At 40.6% G+C, this 20632-nt stretch overlaps 1 protein-coding gene across 6 annotated transcripts in view; it reads right to left on the bottom strand.

The window, feature by feature from the left end:
- Window positions 1–2412: 2412 nt before the first annotated feature.
- Window positions 2413–20632, bottom strand: part of LOC143282830 (beta-1,4-N-acetylgalactosaminyltransferase bre-4-like) — a 45704-nt gene continuing 27484 nt past the window's right edge. For 4 of the 6 annotated variants that reach the window (XM_076588644.1, XM_076588640.1, XM_076588641.1 and 1 more), the window contains exons 3-7: window positions 15681–15913; window positions 13312–13499; window positions 10901–11023; window positions 8978–9082; window positions 2413–8068 (exon numbers count right to left, since the gene is read on the bottom strand). In XM_076588644.1, coding sequence (XP_076444759.1) covers window positions 7912–8068; window positions 8978–9082; window positions 10901–11023; window positions 13312–13499; window positions 15681–15913 — 806 coding nt within the window. In that variant the 3' untranslated portion in view covers window positions 2413–7911. The remainder of the gene's footprint in view (window positions 8069–8977; window positions 9083–10900; window positions 11024–13311; window positions 13500–15680; window positions 15914–20632) is intronic. The other 2 variants (XR_013055313.1, XR_013055314.1) reach the window with 2 other exon arrangements.

Here is a 20632-nt window from a genome sequence, read left to right as displayed (position 1 = left end):
TAAGCATTAAGATATTTCTTATTTTCTAACACAGAATTCTGTTCGGACATACTAACATGCCTACACACTTACACGCGCGTACCAGAGCACTGTACCCTCACAAACACATGTACGCACGTACGCGCGCGCACGCACACACACACAGACACACACACACACACACACGCCCATTAAAAATAACCAGATAGAAAAAATGCCATCACATCTAAGACCAAAACTACATAAAATGCACAATGCATTAAAACAGGACTACAAAAATACTAGTAATATGATAGCGTTCATCGGAAAAGGCGGATACGACATGGCCTATGCCCGTTGTAAATAATACTGATATTTAAGTGTGTATTTTTCAACACGTTCGGCTTTACTTTTGCCTGCTAAAAAATGAAATGAAAAAAATAAAAATAAATAAATAAAAACCAACACCTCAAAAGTACAGCTTCAAATGTATTGGTGTATGTGCGTCCTGAAAAAAAGTTATCATTGTTAAAAACATATTCACGTTGCGGCAATGCAGTGCGAGAAAATTCATTTGCATGCACTGGGGGGAAAATAGAAAATTACTGGAGTGTCTTCCCCACACTTAATGGACTTATTCATGGCGAGACAAACATACACCTTATGTCTTTACAATGGACTATGACATGCGTTCATTACTTGTAAAAATTAACACAAATGGTCGCTCACAGACTACCACCCCCCCAAAAAAAAGTATGCAGAATGCTTAGATTTATATATCACAGGTAAGAAAATTTGGGTTTGGAATGTTAGAATGAAGCAATGTAAACATGGATTTGATTGGATTTTGTCTAGCTGTCAAGGTGCTGTAAACACTAAAGATTTATATTCGTCTGTTTCGTGACAGATTGATCAGCGGCAAAGACAAAATTGGAATTTACATATCCAGAGCAGTGACCATTTTGAGATTTTTCGCCTTTCAGTAACTTACATAATCTTCCAACTTATAATTATGTCCATGCATTTTGACAGACATCTGAAGCAGGTATACATTATGACAAATTTTGCCCCCATTTAGACTCGGCATATCTGAAGAGTCGGCATTTCTGAACTGTCTGTCCATCACTATTGCTGTGGACAGTCTGATATGGTCTGTCTATTGTGTAAAGAATCAAAGAAAAATGAAGTCCATTTTTGTTGCACTTGGTTGTTGTTCATAACTGAGATATATTCAACAACAATGTTTCAAGCAACTCTGTTTTTTTTAAAGTTTGCCCTGAATGCCATCAACAAATGAAAGTATTGTGAAACAGTTCACTCTATTTATATGGGTTGCGAAAACTTGCGCGTGCATCACACCCGGCAACCGGACGCTTCCGCCATCTTGGTCGAAGTGTCCATGTAACAACATGAATATTCTGTGTGAATTAGTGCGCCACTTTCATTTTTTCGTGTGTATCCCTACTGTTCTTTTGGGCTTTGGCCTGTATGAATAATACATTTTGGGTCTTGAGTTTCTCTCTCTCTCTCTCTCCCTTAACATCAAATGACGAAAATATTATTCTCTCAGTCGCGAAATACGTCTCAGAGACAGTAAATATTCGGAAAAAGAAAATAGATAATCAAAACGCCTGTTTACAAAGTATGTGCAAACATTGACGGTTTCTCAAATAATCATATTACAGTGGGTGTGGATGCTGCTGCTGTTGACGGAAAATGGATTTGTGTATGGAAATCAGAGCATGCGAAGTTCCGATGCCATCAAGACTTGTGGTTGAGACAAGCATCTACGGGATGGTCTTTGTTGTATGTGCGCCCGTATCGTGATGCTTTGGGATCCAGCTGTAAAGTTTGGTTGTTCTTTAAAACTGGGTGCAAACGAGAACTGACTATATTTGAAAGAAGTAAGGGACGCGTACGCGCGCGCGCACACACACACACACACGCACGCACTCACACACAGTGATGGAAGTCATCACATCGAAGTAGACGTTTTTTTCGTGTGGCATAACACTTGAGAGAGTCAATTTTGATATATGTGTGGTTGCACGAGGCGCATGAGAGAACATTTATTTTTCTTATACGGATGTTCAGGTGAGAGCTCAGGTAGATGCATGCTCTCTGGCACAACTTTGTCGTCGTACCTGTGCGGCCGTTCGGCTTACAGCCGCAGAGAACTTTGGCTCTGTGACCCTAGTGCACATATGAGAGTGGAGAAAAAAAACCCTAAGAATATTTCTTGTGTTTATTCTAATACATTGTTATAGCATCAATAGAGTAGTTTGAATAAATGTATTTGTATGTTCATTTGATTGTCGTTTTGCTTTTTTGGTTAAAAAAAAAACACACTCAATGTTATTAAATTATCATACTGTTTCTAAACTTGGCAGTAAGACTCCTTTCTGTCAAAGTGTTCATGTCATTGCTACTGTGACATGGAGTAAGAAATATTGTTTGTATCATTATTTGAATGATTTCCACTGAGACTTTAACGCTTAACGTGGCGATAGCCTTGAGATGGCCTTAGTGGTTGGCGAAGCTCTAAGCACCATTATTTGATTTGATTTGATTCTCCGTAACGCTTGAATAATGGAATATGAATTTGTAATATGTAATTACTAGCGCTTGCTTAGAAAACATATGACTGGATTCGAAAGACAGAAAGATGCTAAAAGATATTACTATTACGAAGAAGATAGCTAAGGAATTATGAATTTATAACTGGTACATTAATGGTGAGGATGATGTGTGACTGAACCTAGGGAAGTTTGTGAAATTGTACAGGGCACACACGCACCCACTCACACACATGTGACTGACGGGACTAACGGAAAAGACAAGACAATACGGAGACAGCATAAACACGTACATCACCAAAGATGAACAAAGTATTTTTATTTTGATTCAAAGAGCTTGTGGGTTGGCGCTGGGCCGAGACCCAGTCGCAACAGCAGCAGCAGCAGTAACCGCTGATGGCGCCACCGTGGGCAGCAGCCAAGCTGTGGAGAAGGCGCTGAGGAGCAGCCTATATCCAAGCTGTGAAGGCGCTGAGGAGCAGCCTGTGTCCAAGCTGTGGAGAAGGCGCTGAGGAGCAGCCTGTGTCCAAGCTGTGAAGAAGGCGCTGAGGAGCAGCCTGTGTCCAAGCTGTGGAGAAGGCGCTGAGGAGCAGCCTGTGTCCGGAACTAAGGGCCGGAGTGAAACGGACTTGAAGGACATGAGTATTCCCGTAGAGTGTTGTGCAGTGTGTTGTGTGTTGTTGCCCATCAACCATTTTTAGTGTGAGTGAGTGAGTGAACGTGTAAATTTTCAAATATAGTTGTTGTTGTTTTTTTATATAATTATTTGCAAAGATATCCGTCTCCTGTGTGATTTCTATTATGCACGTGAACATGGCTAACTGTGAGGAGTGGGATGTGAAATTTTCTGTTTTTCTAAACGGGTATGAATGGATCTCTCTCTCTCTCACGCATATACAGATTTATGGATTTATTGATAGACAGATGAGTGTATAATATATATATATATATATATATATATATTCCGTCAACAAAATTCATCTATCCATGTATATATCCGCCCATCTGTCTATCAAGCAATCAGTCATTTAATATATATATCTGCGTGTGTGTGTGTGCGTGCGTGCGTATATACATACATACAAACACACACACACAACAGGGAAATAGAGCATAATTATTGATATCGACTGGCATAAGAATATACAAATATATATGTACATATTTATGTATGTGTGTGTGTGTGTGTGTGTGTGTGTGTGTGTGTGTGTGTGTGTGTGAAGGGGGCCTGTATATTGTACGCTGTAGCTTTTCATGTATCGTGTTAATACTCCACACCCGCGAACAACGAAACCTCCGCAAAACAAAAACCCATGCTCTGAACAAGTTCACTATGGGCACAAACCAATCTTTTTTTTTTAACTCAACTCTACACTGTTGAGAAAAGATCCATTTCCGACCGAAGTTGTAAAACCTCTCTCTGCCTTGAGGCTAATTATGTGTCAGTCCTCGAATCTTTAGTGCCTGTCTTTAAAAAATTTTTTAAGAAAAAAAAGAAAAAAGCTGATGTCTTTGTCTTTCCCTCATTCAAAGCGTTTTCCGCCTGTCGTTTTATTCTAATGGTATTGGTCCACGTGGTGTTTACGACACTGCCAATCGCACGTGCTCGTATGTAACGTGCAGGAGCAGTGACGTAATAAGTTCGTCATCATGGGGGTGATGGTGATCAGTCTATAGAACTTGTCTTTCTTCTTCGTTCGTGGGCGGCAACTCCAACGTTCCCTCGTATGTACAGTGGGCTTTAACCGTGTATGACCGTTTTTACCCCGCCATCTACGCAGCCATACTCCGTTTTTGGGGGTGTCATGCTGGGTATGTTCTTGTTTCCATGACCCACCGAACACTGCCATGGATCATAGGATCTTTGATCTTCTGTTTGTATATACACACGAAGGGGGCTCAGGCACAAGCAGGTCTGCACATATGTTAACCTGGGGGATCGGAAAAATCTCCACCCTTTACCCACCAGGCGCCGTTACCAAGATTCGAACCCGGTACCCTCATATTGAAAGTCCAACGCTGTTGCGCCCGTCACTTGCCTTTCAATATGTGTTACTGTGGGGGTTTCTATTTAAGTTTGAATAGTAACATGTTTAGATGCACAGTGGCAGAAAAGGTTTCGGCGTTATTATTTGCAATCCAGTGTCCACCAGTGATAAGGTTCTAGGCTCCGTTTTCAGCACGGTGTTCTGTCCTTGGGGGAAAAGCACTTCACTCCGATTTTTATCATCCCACCCAGGTGTGAAAGGATTCTCCCTCTCTCTCCCTCTCTCTCTCTGATATAACGGAGAACCAGGCAGGATTCAAGAAGAAACACTCTACAGTTGATCAAATTTTCAGTCTGAATGCAATTGTCCAGAAGTGTGAGTTTGACAGGTAGGAAAATGTATGTTGCATTCGTAGATTTTAAGAAAGCGTTTGGTTCAGTTAGACATGACAAACTTATAGAATGTATTTGAAGTTAGGGAGTTAAGGGTAAGTTTCTAGCAGCTTTATCAGCAATGAATAAATCCTTGATGTCATGTGTCAGACTAAATTGTGGGGTGTCTGAGTTCTTTGAGTGACCGATTGGTGTGAGACAGGGGTGTGTATTAAACCCTATTTTGTTTTCAGTGTCCATCAATCAGCTGGCTAATCAGATGGATGAACGAGGAAAACACGGCATCCAGCTATTACTAGACATCATGGAAATATTCATTCTACTTTTTGCAGACTGTTTTGAATTCAGGAACGCCAAGAGCTTACAAAACCAGTTGAATATATTGTATTGAATATATTGAAGTCTTGCTGTGATAGTATGCAGCTAAGCGTTAATACTGAAAAGAAAAAAAATGATGGTGTCAGGGAAAGGGGTTTCCTTGGAAAACGTGAACAATGGTTTTATAATGGTCTCATATTAGAAGTAGTAAATGAATATTGTTAATTGGGGTTTAATTTTCCTACAAAGGTGAGTTCTAAGTTGGGAATAGAACATCTTGTTACAAAGGGGTGGAAGACCTGTTATGGAGTTAAACAGAGCTTTCCAAAAATGTAAAGAAATGGACACAGGAATATATTTCAAGATAATATATATTGGATTTCAAAATTCAAGCTATTTTGTTATATTCGTCTGAATTGTGGGTCTAGATAAATCTGAGCATATAGAGAAGGTTCACGTGATGGTCATACACGTAAAAGCCCACTCGTTACACACTAGTGAATGTGGGAGTTGCAGCCCATGAACGAAGAAGAAAATGAGAAAGAAACCACACACCAGAAACAAACAGTACATTGATTTTAACAATATATTTAGATGTCGATCAGTTCGTTGTGTGAAAACCAGTCTGTTGAAAATGCAGTGAAAGTAATTATTTGTAAGAATGATGTGTTTCTCTGTTTCATATACGCGTTTCAGATATTTTCTGAAATGATCAAGCTGTGAAGTTGTTATTAATTTTTGTATTTGTAGATGAAAATTTTGGCATGGACAATAATTAAATCAAGTGTTCTATCAGATTATGTCCAAATATTATATTTCTGTCGGGAAAATTCTTTATCTCAAGCACAAATTTAGCGCTGCAACGATCGCTAATGGAACTTAGCCAAGATCTTGAAAGCACTTGGTTAAGAGATCAGTGCACTGCAATACACTACACCACATACAATACATTACAATCATTCGAAAAGTAAGCATCATCATCAAATAAGCAAACAAGCAAAAAGCAAAACATTCTCATTAGTAATTAACAATCAAACACACATGCGCACTCTCAAGAAAAAAGTCCAAACATAAACACGTGTACACAGGCATACATAACAGAATACCCATACCCTTCATTCAACGTCTTTTGATGAATGCGTTTTCAGACGGCAGCACCCTGATAAACATATGTACAAGCACAAAGACCCTCTCTCATATATGCACGCGCGCGCACACACGCACGCCTACACACACACACACACGTTCCCCAGGTCTTTTCTTTCCTGATATGTGTTTTCAGAAGGTAGCACCCAGATGACTATACACATGTACACGCAGACAAACACGCACACACACACACACATACACACACACACACACACACACACACACACTACTTTCTCCCAATCTTCCCAACACAGGGTCAGGTCTGAAGTTGTTTGTCAGCTCTGAAATCGAACATTATAGAATACGATTAGAACTAGTTTGTTCAGCATGTGTCAGTTAATTGGGTCAGGTTAAGTCAGGTTAGGTCAAGTTAGCTGGGTCGGGTCGGATTAGGTCAAGTAGCTGTATCAGGTCAGATTAGGTAAAACTAGCACGGTCAAGTCAGGTCAGGTTAGTCAAGTTAGTTGGGTCAGGTCATGTCAAGTTAAGTCAAGTTAGCTCGGTCAGGTCAGGTCAAGTGTACATTTCAAGTCATATGCCAGACTGGGTTAGGTGGGGTCAAGTCAATCATTAAAAGTCGTGTTAGGTCAATTCGGGTCAAGTCAGTCTAAGACTTCGTTATCTTCATCAACAATCTTGTGAAAATGAGAGAAAATTTTCAAGTATGGTCGCGAGTAATGTTCACAACACAAACAGAGAATGTACTACACACAGTAAGAAATAGTTCGAACGACAGAAAGAGACAGACAGACAGACAGATATAGGCACTTGGAAGGACACGAAGTGCCATATCAGATAATAATACAATTAATAATAATAATAATAATAATATTATTATTATCATTATCATTTGTCCCTAACATTTATGACTTTGTCTCGGTCTACTGCCACTAGGATTAGCATCTTGATCACCACAGTCATCACTCGTCATTATCGAAATACACAGAACGGGGAAGGCAGAAAAGAAAAAAAAATACACCCCAACCACCACCACCAACCCCCCCAAAAAAGGATGATGAATTGACAACATTGCAGAAAAGACAGGAAATCCATTTGCAGAGACCCAGTCTTTTACAAACAACCAAAGGACCAAGAGTCATCCGGTGAACAGGTCTTCTTGCTTCGCTCAAATGACTCTTCAAAAAGTTAAGGAAGAAAAAGATGAAGAAGAAGATGATGATGATGATGATGATGAACAACAACAACAAAAATGAGAAGGAGAAGATGATGATGATGATGATGATGAAGATGAACAACAACAACGAGAAGAAGAAGAAAGAAGAGGTAGAGAAAAGAAAGAAAGAAAGACAAAAAACAACAACAATAAATAAAGAAAGAAAGACAAAAAAATACAAAGAAAGAAAGAAAGAATGAAAGACAAAAACAAATGTCCCAAAATTCAGAGCCATAAAAAAGAAAAAAAAACAACCGAAAAAAACTAAAAAAACAAAACAAAATGTGACCCTCCTCACCTTTGCAACTTTGTCCCGGGACACCGTTTTTGAGTGGGTAGGTATATAATCTCTCTGCCTAGTTCTTCCCCCCTACCCCCGTATAGAGTGTCTGGTTCACGGACACCAGAATCCAGGTGTAGGCAGGTCGGAACTCCACTTTCTGCACCTGGTACTGCAAGGAGTTGAGGCCGTCCACGGGCTGCCTCGTCTTGAAGTTCTTCAACATGTCGAACCTGGTGGGCGGGTTAGTTCACAGCGGATGAGTCGCATCAGATAGGCTTTGGAAGCTTCGGTGCTAGTTGCGTGCGTTATGTTAATGATAATGGTAATAATAATTAGTATTTATACAGCGCTATATCGTGTGCATAGACAAAAATCAAACCGCTTTCACACGAGTCAGTCACACGCATGCATAACTCTAAACTTGGGGGGGCGGGGGGGGGGGGAACAAAACCAAAAAAAAACTGTCGATACACTACACAATACACGTGCACACATCAAGTGTGCGTGCGACTTGCAGAAAGTGGAGAGGTGAAGGGGGGTGAAGGGCGGGGGGAAGGGGAAGGGTGCTAAGAAAGAAAACCTGAAAGATAAAGAGCAAGCAAATCTCGTGTGTGTGTGTGTGGGGGGGGGGGTTCTTTAATTTATTTAATCTAACGTCTTTTCACTTTCAGAGAGAGAGGGAGAGAGAGAGAGAGAGAGAGAGAGTGTGTGTGTGTGTGGTGTGTGTGTGTGTGTGGTGTGTGTGTGTGTTTGTGTGTGTGTGTGGTGTGTGTATGTGTGTGTGTGTGTGTGTGTGTGTGTGTGTGTGTGTGTGTGTTACACATCTCTTTGGACACTATTCATCCTACATCGCGCCTGGCCGGGGAACCTTTCCAAAAGGCCGTTTTTTGTTTTTGTTTTTGTTTTTTGTTTTGTTTTTGCTTTCAGGCCCCATCTGGACCATACGTCCTAAAAGCATATTTCAAGACCAATCGCGAGGTTGATTCTGAATCAGCCCCACTCGGGCTCGAAAAGTATACAACTGTTCATCTTTGAAATTCGAACACATAGGGTCGATCTTGGGCTTTCACACACACACACACACACACACACACACACACACACAATCCCGCACCCAAGATAACTGGGAGCACTCTTACCTCTTGGGGTTGGGTTCGTTCTTTTTGTCACGGTTGTGCTTGATCATTCGGTAACGGGCCACGTTCAGGGCGTAACGGCGCACAGTCAGCCCCACAGCTTTTACTCTGAAAACCACGGAGTCCGGCTGCTGATTGTTACTGTCATTATTTGTATTTCTTTTTATCTCAACAGATTTCTCTGTGTGAAATTCGGGCTGCTCTCCCCAGGGAGAGCGCGTCGCTATACTACAGCGCCACCCATTTTTTTGCATTTTTTCCTGCGTGCAGTTTTATTTGTTTTTCCTGTCGAAGTAGACTTTTCTACAGAATTTTGCCACGAACAACCCTTTTGTTGCCGTGGGTTCTTTTACGTGCACTAAGTGCATGTTGCACACGGGACCTCAGTTTATCGTCTCATCCGAATGACTAGCGTCCAGACCACCACTCAAGGTCTAGTGGAGGGGGAGAATATATCGGCGGCTGAGCCGTGATTCGGACCAGCGCGCTCAGATTCTCTCGCTTCCTAAGCGGACGCGTTATCTCAAGGCCATCACTCCACATTATTATCATTATCATCATTATTGTTCTTGTTGTTGTGATGATGATGATGATGATAATGATGATGATTATTATTATTATCATTATCATTATTATTACTGTTATCGTCATCATTATCATATAACCATTATTATTATTATCATTATTATTACTGTTATCATCATCATCATATCACCATTATCATTATTATTATTACTGCTATCATCATCATCATATCACCATTATTATTATCATTATTATTACTGTTATTATCATTATCATATCACCATTATTATTATTGTTGGTGTTGTTATTATTATTGTTGTTATTGTTACTATCATCATTTAATCATTTACAATGAACAGAAAAGAAAATCCATCCCTGAACTACTACTATTCAGGATGGGGGGCGGGGGGGGGGGGGCGGGGACACCAGCGACACCCTCCTTCTCCTCCCTCCCTCCATCCCTCCCACCAGCAATACCATGGCAATCTTAAATGGGTAATTAATGGTCATGTATTCTTTTTTTTTTTCCTCTTTGCAACAACGGTTTTCTATTTCTTTTGAAATGGGGTAATACCATGGCAATCTTAATATGTGTAATCAGTTGTCATGTATTCTATTTTTCCCCTCTTTGCAGCAACGGTTTTCTATTTCTTTTGAAATGGAGCAATACCATGGCAATCTTAAATGGGTAATGTTTGTTGTTTATTTTCCTCTTAGCAGCAAAGTATTTTTTTTCTTTTGAAATGGGGCATATTACAACCAATCAATAAATCACAATCTCGGAATATAATACTAATTTTTAGATCAAGTGTTTTTTCATGCAGCACAGAAAAGTAAAATACACACACACACGCATATATATAAGTGGAGTGATGGCCTAGAGGTAACGCGTCCGCCTAGGAAGCGAGAGAATCTGAGCGCGCTGGTTCGAATCATTACTCAGCCGCCGATATTTTCTCCCCCTCCACTAGACCTTGAGTGGTGGTCTGGACGCTAGTCATTCGGATGAGACGATAAACCGATGTCCCGTGTGCAGCATGCACTTAGCGCACGTAAAAGAACCCACGACAACAAAAGGGTTGTTCCTGGCAAAATTCTGTAGAAAAATCCACATCGATAGGAAAAACAAATAAAACTGCACACAGGAAAAATACAAAAAAAAAATGGGTGGCGCTGTAGTGTAGCGACGCGCTCTCCCTGGGGAGAGCAGCCCGAATTTCACACAGAGAAATCTGTTGTGATAAAAAGAAATACAAATACAAATATATATACAACACACACACACACACACACACACACACACACACACACACACACACACACAACGCTATGAAACAGTAACAGAATAAAACAGAATTTAAAAATAATAATAAAAAAAACCCATATAAAAGAAACACAAACCTTCCGCTGAGATCATCATCCTCGCCACCCCAGCCAAAGTACAAGTTGGAGTAGCCGTTCATTCTGTAGAAATGCTCACGTGTCATGGCCGCCACTCCTCCCAAAATGCCGGCATAGGGTAGTCTGCACATAATCATTATACTACAGCAAGTGTTGTTGTTGTTCCTCCCAAAATGCCGGCACAGGGTAGTCTGCACATAATCATTATACTACAGCAAGTGTTCTTGTTGTTCCTCCCAAAATGCCGGCATAGGGTAGTCTGCACATAATCATTATACTACAGCAAGTGTTGTTGTTGTTCCTCCCAAAATGCCGGCATAGGGAAGTCTGCACATAATCATTATACTACAGCAAGTGTTGTTGTTGTTCCTCCCAAAATGCCGGCACAGGGAAGTCTGCACATAATCATTATACTACAGCAAGTGTTGTTGTTCCTCCCAAAATGCCGGCACAGGGAAGTCTGCACATAATCATTATACTACAGCAAGTGTTGTTGTTGTTCCTCCCAAAATGCCGGCACAGGGAAGTCTGCACATAATCATTATACTACAGCAAGTGTTGTTGTTGTTCCTCCCAAAATGCCGGCACAGGGTAGTCTGCACATAATCATTATACTACAGCAAGTGTTGTTGTTGTTCCTCCCAAAATGCCGGCATAGGGAAGTCTGCACATAATCATTATACTACAGCAAGTGTTGTTGTTGTTCCTCCCAAAATGCCGGCACAGGGAAGTCTGCACATAATCATTATACTACAGCAAGTGTTGTTGTTGTTGTTCCTCCCAAAATGCCGGCACAGGGAAGTCTGCACATAATCATTATACTACAGCAAGTGTTGTTGTTGTTCCTCCCAAAATGCCGGCACAGGGAAGTCTGCACATAATCATTATACTACAGCAACTGTTGTTGTTGTTCCTCCCAAAATGCCGGCACAGGGAAGTCTGCACATAATCATTATACTACAGCAAGTAGTGTTGTTGTTCCTCCCAAAATGCCGGCACAGGGAAGTCTGCACATAATCATTATGCTGCTGCTGCTGCTGCTGCTGCTGCTGCTGTTGTTGTTGTTGTTGTTGTTGTTGTTGCTGCTGCTATATACTTCAGCAACTGTTGTTGTTGTTGGTGGTGGTGGTGGTGGTGGTGGTGGTGCTACTACTACTACTACACTTCCATCATCATCATCATTAGTAGTAGCAGTAGCTGCTGCTGCTGCTACTACTACTACTACAACTACACTTCCATCATCATCATCATTAGTAGTAGCGGCAGCAGTAGTAGTAGTAGTAGTATTTCCCAACGCCGACTGTCCTAAAACCCTCTAGGCCGAGAGAGTGGGAATGTAGCTTAGGGAAGACACTCCACTAAAATCAAATTCTGGCCCAGATAGTTGGAACAGCAGTTGTTTGTTCGGATGGTCAGAGTCGGACACGATTGATTATCATATAGAAATTAGTAGTAGTAGTGGAAGAAGCAGTAGTAGCAGCACTGTAGTAGTAGTAGTAGTATTGTCATCATCATCATTACTTTAGCAATGATCTCCTCGCTGGCAAAGTACCTGCTTCACAATCTCTAAGAGGTTCTGAACAATGCCACGAGGTTAATTCTGACTGAAATCGCCCGTAATTGTGTGGACACAATACCATACCATATCCCTTCTGAAACCCCTGCACTTGACTCAACGCTCAGTTCAGGATTTCGCACAACCTCTCTTCTATCAGCTTCTCATCTCTCTGGCCTTGAAGCGACTCTAAATATCTCTGATATTTTTCGTCATTTGACCCTGTCTCGAAATCACCATACATTCTTCCACCAATAACCCATATTCTTTGTGTTCCATCTGTCTGGTCTTCTTCTTCTTCGTTCGTGGGCTGCAACTCCCACGTTCACCCGTAAGAACACGAGTGGGCTTTTACGTGTGTGACCGTTTTTACCCCGCCATGTAGGCAGACATTCTCCGTTTTCGGGGGAGTGAATGCTGGGTTTGTTCTTGTTTCCATAACCCATCGAACGCTGACATGGGTTACAGGATCTTTAACATGCGTATTTGATCTTCTGCTTGCGTACACACACGAGGGAGGTTCAGGCACAAGAATGTCTGCACATAATGTTGACCTGGGAGATTGGAAAAAAAATCTCCACCCTTTACCCACCAGGTGCCGTTACCGAGATTCGAACTCGGGACCCTCAGATTGAAAGTCCAACGCTTTAACCACTCGGCTATTACGCCCGTCATTTGACAGGTCAAGATCCTTTGGTCAGCGTATTCTTTCCCATTCACTGTCAAACCGTCTGAAACACCCTTCACATTTTTCACATTAAACATACCCCTTTCCACACCCTCTTTCAAATCCTCCACCAAAACCCCACTTTCCTATTATCTATCCACACACACAACCCACGCTGACGTGACGTACTTGTAGTTAAACTTGTCGACGGCGGCCGACATGTGTCGGGGCATCTCGGGGCAGGTGTAGAGGTTCCGGTCGTTCTCTGGCACCAGGTCCACGTCGTGGAAGACGAAGCAGCCCACGTCCCAAAGACCCAGGGCCTCCACCGCCCCGATGTTCAGCAGCAGGCCGCGATTGAACGTGGTGGGCTGAGCCTGGGGGGAGAGATTGGTAGACATGGAAATGATACATATGCCGTGTCTTGTCAGGACATCCAATCCAACTGCCATGACTATATATAATAATAATAAATAGTAATAATAATGTACATTTATATAGCGCCCTTTCTCACTAAAAGCTCAGGGCGTTTTACATGAAAGAAAAATATTACAAGTAACATAAAACATTCATGACCACTCTTTCTCAAAACCCCCTCCCCCCACTCACACTCTCCCTTTCCCACTCTGCATACATCCAAAGTGAGCTATCTATCATGGGTGATTTTGGAGAAAATGAAGCTGAGAGTACTTATAGATAGGTTTTAAAAAGATGAGTCTTTAGTGATGACCGAAAAGCAGGAATAGAATCAGATGCACGGATATGATAAGGAAGGTTGTTCCAGATGTGAGGTGCATTAAAGAAGAAAGAACGTTCACCATAGGTTCTTGTATTGACACGAGGAAGTTTCAAAAGTTAACAGTCAGATGAAGAGCGGAGATTTCTTGTGGGAGTGTATACACTGATAAGGTCAGAAAGATAAGTAGGTCCTGCGGAGTGGAAAGCAGAATAGCAGAGACACGCAACTTTGTATTTAATTCTCGCTTCAATGGGGAGCCAATGTAGAGTGCGGAGGTGAGGAGAAATGCGATCAGCACGCGGGACCCCGAGAGCCAGACGGGCAACACTGCTTTGAAGCCCCCGAACTCGCTGAAGAATATTATGTGGACAGCCCATGAGAAGAGAATTACAGTAGTAAACCCGTGACAGCACAAAAGCAGAAATAAGAGTTTTAACTCTCTCCATACGAACGGCGAAAGGGACGACGTTAACAGCGTTTCACCCCAATTACCATCATCAAAATATTGCAAGCGGAAGGCTCTTATACTTAAGATGTGAATGTTGACAGAAAATACCACAATTCTGACGACGGAAGCTAAAGGTTGGGTCATTCAGACACCCACTGGACATCCGAGGGGTCTGTGTAGAGGAGAAGAGAGGACTGGCCGTACTGAGTGAGTTAACGGTTTCAACAGAAAGGCAGTGAAGTTACTACTGCGGCTTAATACACCTGATGGGAGACACTGGAAAAAACATGGAACTGATGAAAGGCTGCGTAATACATCTGGGTGATAAAATTGTTGGAAAACATGGAACTGATGATAAGCTGTGCGGCCTGTCAGGACATCTAGACCAACTGGCGTGACTGTAGATCAGTGAAGTTACTACTGCTGCTGATTAATCCACAACAGCCCAGCACTGTACCAGCACGAGGGTCGTTATCAGTGGCTGGAAGCATTTCCAGAACACCCCCTCCACAGAGAGAGAGAGAGAGAGAGAGAGAGAGAGAGAGAGAGAGAGAGAGAGAGAATGCAAGAACAACTACGACACAACACAATGACACAACACAACACAATGACACGACACATCGCAATAACACGACACAACACTGACGTCACGACACGACACAATGACATGGCACTACACGACACAACGACATAACACGACGCAACACTGACAACATGCCAATGCAATGACACAACACATTGGCACGACACAGTATGACACGATACAATGACACGACACAACACAATAACGCGACACAGCACAATGACCCGACCCGACACAACACAATGACACTACACGACACAACAGGTCACGACACGACACAACAGGATACGGCACAACGCAATGACACAACACAAGGGCAAAACAGGACATGACACGACACAACATGACACGACACAACACAACACCACAGCAAAAGGACACGACACAACAGGACATGACACAACAGGACACGACACAGCACAAGGACACGACACAACACAACAACACAGCACAAGGACACGACACAACACAACACAGCACAAGGACACGACACAACAGGACATGACACAACAGGACACGACACAGCACAAGGACACGACACAACACAACAACACAAGGACACGACACAACACAACACAGCACAAGGACACGACACAACACAACAACACACCACAAGGACACGACACAACACAACAACACACCACAAGGACACGACACAACAGGACACGCCACAAGGACACGACACGACTCAATGATTCAACACAACACAACGACACAACACAACGACACGACACGACACAACACAACAGCTACAAGAAAAACAACAACAACAACATAACAACGCTCACCAGCTCCACGACGAGCACGAAGTAGTCCAGCTGCTGCCGGATCAGCATGGGGTGCAGGTTGTGCAGCATCACCCGCAGGTGCTTCTCCCGGTCCCGGTACGGCACCACCACGGCCACCCGGTGACGGGCCCGGCAGCTGGACGGGCGGTAGTGGCCCCCGGGTTCCAGTCCCGGGTTCAGGCGCACGATCTCTGTCAGGTTCGGGGCGTCCGAGTACGTCTTCAGCTGGCCCACTGCAGTGTGTGGTGTGAAAAGTCGGCAAAAAGAAATGAAAAAAAGAAAAAAAAAGAAATATTTTTCATGCAATTGAATATGTATTAAAAACAATCTTCAAGGAAGAAAAAAAAAGAACAGAAAATGAACAAAAAGAAGAAAGAAAATGGTAAAAAATAGGAGGAGGGGGACCTTTTTTTCTTTTTCTTTTTTTAGTGGGTAAAAATAGGAAGTTGGAAGCCCCCCAACCAACAAAAAAAAAACACAAAAAACAAACAAACAAAAAACAGTCGGAAACACACACACACACACACACACACACACGAAAACTGATAAACATATTCCATGAGTACAACAGCTGACTAGCACTGAATGAGTAGCAGTACCAGTGCCTGTCAGTTTCAGTTTCAAAAAAAGTAAAAACAAACGACAACTGATAAACACTCTCATAAGTATACCTACAACAGGTGACTGGCAAGGAATTAGTACCAGTGCCTGTCAGTTTCAGTTTCTAAAAAAGTAAAAACAAACGACAACTGATAAACACTCTCATAAGTATACCGACAACAGGTGACTGGCAAGGAATTAGTACCAGTGCCTGTCAGTTTCAGTTTCTAAAAAAGTAAAAACAAATGACAACTGATAAACACTCTCATAAGTATACCTACAACAGCTGACTGGCAAGGAATTAGTACCAGTGCCTGTCAGTTTCAGTTTCAAAAAAAGTAAAAACAAACGACAACTGATAAACACTCTCATAAGTATACCTACAACAGGTGATTGGCAAGGAATTAGTACCAGTGCCTGTCAGTTTCAGTTTCAAAAAAAGTAAAAACAAACGACAACTGATAAACACTCTCATAAGTATACCTACAACAGGTGATTGGCAAGGAATTAGTACCAGTGCCTGTCAGTTTCAGTTTCAGTTACTCAATGAGGCGTCACTGCGTTCGGACAAATCCAACGCACAGAGGACAACACTCTATGTTACCATCGGTTCTCTTTCCTGTCTGTTTTGCTCAGTGCGCCAAGTGCGTGCCGCACACGGGACCGCGGTTTATCGTCTCATCCGAAAGACAAGACGCTCAGTTTGATTTTCCAGTCAAACTCGGGAGAAAGGTCGAGAGCGGGATTCGAACCCAGACCCTCACGGACACTGCATTCGCAGAAATACAACTCTACCATATTTGTAACGCTGATTTGTGTGTGCGTCGAATGCATGGATGGATGGATGGATGCATGGATGCATGTATGTATGTATTGTTCGTACGAATTCGTATGCGCATATATATATATATATATATATATATATATATATATATATATATATATATATATATGTGTGTGTGTGTGTGTGCGTGTGTGTGTGTGTGTGTGTGTGTTCATAGTGCATGAATGTGAGTTGATGACTGAGTATGTTTCATATGCGTGTCTGTGTGGATTGTAAAGCGCTGTGTGCAATGAAAGCGCTGATAAATGTCCAGTTATTATTATTATTATTACTACTACTACTACTACTAGCACTGATAATAATAACAATAATCAGAATAATCATATAATAACGATGATAAATAAATAAACAATAATGATGATAATAATACTGATATGATAATAATAGTAATAATAATAAAAAAATAAAATTAAAATAAATAAATAAAGTTTGTTTTTTTGTGTGTTTTTTCCCCAGTACCGATTTCATAAAGTGAATGGAAATATCAACATGGCTTTGGGAGATTTAACATGTGCAATCATACAACAGATACGCACTGACAGATATGAAACAAAGTATAAAGAGTCAAAGAATATAACAGAAAATGTTTCTAAATTAGTTGATGTTTGACCACCTAAAAAAACAACAACAAAAACATTACTCTCACATGAATACTACAAATGAACAATAGAATGTCTGTACATTATATATCTATATCTATACATATATAAATTTTTCTTCTTCTTTCTTTTAATTAAAAACAAACGACAACTGATAAACACTCTCATAAGTATACCTACAACAGGTGATTGGCAAGGAATTAGTACCAGTGCCTGTCAGTTTCAGTTTCAGTTTCAGTTACTCAATGAGGCGTCACTGCGTTCGGACAAATCCAACGCACAGAGGACAACACTCTATGTTACCATCGGTTCTCTTTCCTTTCTGTTTTGCTCAGTGCGCCAAGTGCGTGCCGCACACGGGACCGCGGTTTTTCGTCTCATCCGAAAGACTAGACGCTCAGTTTGATTTTCCAGTCAAACTCGGGAGAAAGGTCGGGAGCGGGATTCGAACCCACACCCTCACGGACACTGCATTCGCAGAAAAACAACTCTTGTAACGCTGAATTGTGTGTGCGTCGAATGCATGGATGGATGGATGCATGGATGTATGGATGTATGTATGTATTGTTCGTACGAATTCGTATGCGCATATATATATATATATATATATATATATATATATATATATATATATATATATATATATATATATATATATGTGTGTGTGTGTGTGTGTGTGTGTGTGTTCATAGTGCATGAATGTGAGTTGATGACTGAGTATGTTTCATATGCGTGTCTGTGTGGATTGTAAAGCGCTGTGTGCAATGAAAGCACTGATAAATGTCCAGTTATTATTATTATTACTACTACTACTACTACTACTAGCACTGATAATAATAACAATAATCAGAATAATCATATAATAACGATGATAAATAAATAAACAATAATGATGATAATAATAGTGATATGATAATAATAGTAATAATAATATTAAAAAAAATAAATAAATAAATAAATAAAGTTTTTTTGTTTTTTTGTTTTTTTTTCCAGTACCGATTTCATAAAGTGAATGGTAATATCAACATGGCTTTGGGAGATTTAACATGTGCAATCATACAACAGATACGCACTGACAGATATGAAACAAAGTATAAAGAGTCAAAGAATATAACAGAAAATGTTTCTAAAATAGCTGATGTTTGACCACCTAAAAAAAACCCAACAAAAACATTACTCTGACATGAATACTACAAATGAACAATAGAATGTCTGTACATTATATATCTATACATTTATAAATTTTTCTTCTTCTTTCTTTTAATTAAAAACAAATGACAACTGATAAACACTCTCATAAGTATACCTACAACAGGTGATTGGCAAGGAATTAGTACCAGTGCCTGTCAGTTTCAGTTTCAGTTACTCAATGAGGCGTCACTGCGTTCGGACAAATCCAACGCACAGAGGACAACACTCTATGTTACCATCGGTTCTCTTTCCTTTCTGTTTTGCTCAGTGCGCCAAGTGCGTGCCGCACACGGGACCGCGGTTTTTCGTCTCATCCGAAAGGCAAGACGCTCAGTTTGATTTTCCAGTCAAACTCGGGAGAAAGGTCGAGAGCGGGATTCGAACCCAGACCCTCACGGACACTGCATTCGCAGAAAAACACCTCTACCATATTTGTAAAGCTGAATTGTGTGTGCGTCGAATGCATGGATGGATGGATGCATGGATGTATGTATGTATGTATGTATGTATGTATGTATGTATGTATGTATGTATTGTTCGTACGAATTCGTATGCGCATATATATATATATATATATATATGTGTGTGTGTGTGTGTGTGTGTGTGTGTGTGTGTGTGTATTCATAGTGCATGAATGTGAGTTGATGACTGAGTATGTTTCATATGCGTGTCTGTGTGGATTGTAAAGCGCTTTGTGCAATGAGGAAAGCGCTGATAAATGTCCAGTTATTACTACTACTACTACTACTAGCACTGATAATAATAACAGTAATCAGAATAATCATATAATAACGATGATAAATAAATAAACAATAATGATGATAATAGTGATAATGATAATAATAGTGATAATAATAATAATAGTAATAATAATAAAAATATAATAAAAAGCAACTTCTGCGAAAAGGAAAATGACTGGAAAAGTCACAGACCCAACAACGGCGCAACAAGTGCAGCAGTTTCTTTCTTTTTTTTCTATTTCTTTTCTGCTTTTTCTTTAAGAAAAATATTAATTCAAAAGAAAAGGATTCGACAAACCGTTGTTTGTGATGCTGACACAGGCTCAAACAGTATACGTGTTGGTTTTTTGTGTGTGTGTTTTTGTGTGTGTTTTTTTTGTTTGTTTTGTTTTGTTTTGTTTTTCCAAGTACCGATTTCATAAAGTGAATGGTAATATCAACATGACTTTGAGAGATTTAACATGTGCAATCATACAACAGATACGCATTGACAGATATGAAACATAAAGAGTCAAAGAATATAACAGAAAATGTTTCTAAATTAGTTGATGTTTGACCACCTAAAAAAACCCCAACAAAAACAACATTACTCTCACATGAATACTACAAATGAACAATAGAATGTCTGTGCATTATATATCTATATCTATACATATATAATTTTTTCTTATTCTTTCTTTTGTGAGTTATTGCGCTGTGTGTGTGTGTGTGTGTGTGTGTGTGTGTGTGTGTGTGTGTGTGTAATATATCCGACATACTGTTTGTTAACTAGAAACTTAGAACGACGAACACGTGGTTTTATTTTCATGACTACTTAAAACTATTTGTGTGCATCTGTGATTTAGTCCACCATGCTAACCTATTACACGCGATATATTCTTTATATGTTATACCTTTCATGCATGTAAAAGCTATACACTGCGATATCTTATTAAAACTGTGTAAGTTCTTATCTCAGCACTTGTTTTACATTAATTA

The sequence above is a fragment of the Babylonia areolata genome, chromosome 6, assembly GCF_041734735.1.
Source record: "Babylonia areolata isolate BAREFJ2019XMU chromosome 6, ASM4173473v1, whole genome shotgun sequence".
NCBI classification, from domain to species: domain Eukaryota; kingdom Metazoa; phylum Mollusca; class Gastropoda; order Neogastropoda; family Buccinidae; genus Babylonia; species Babylonia areolata.
Note: the sequence above shows the minus strand (reverse complement) of the source record. Positions and strands in the feature narration are given on the sequence as shown.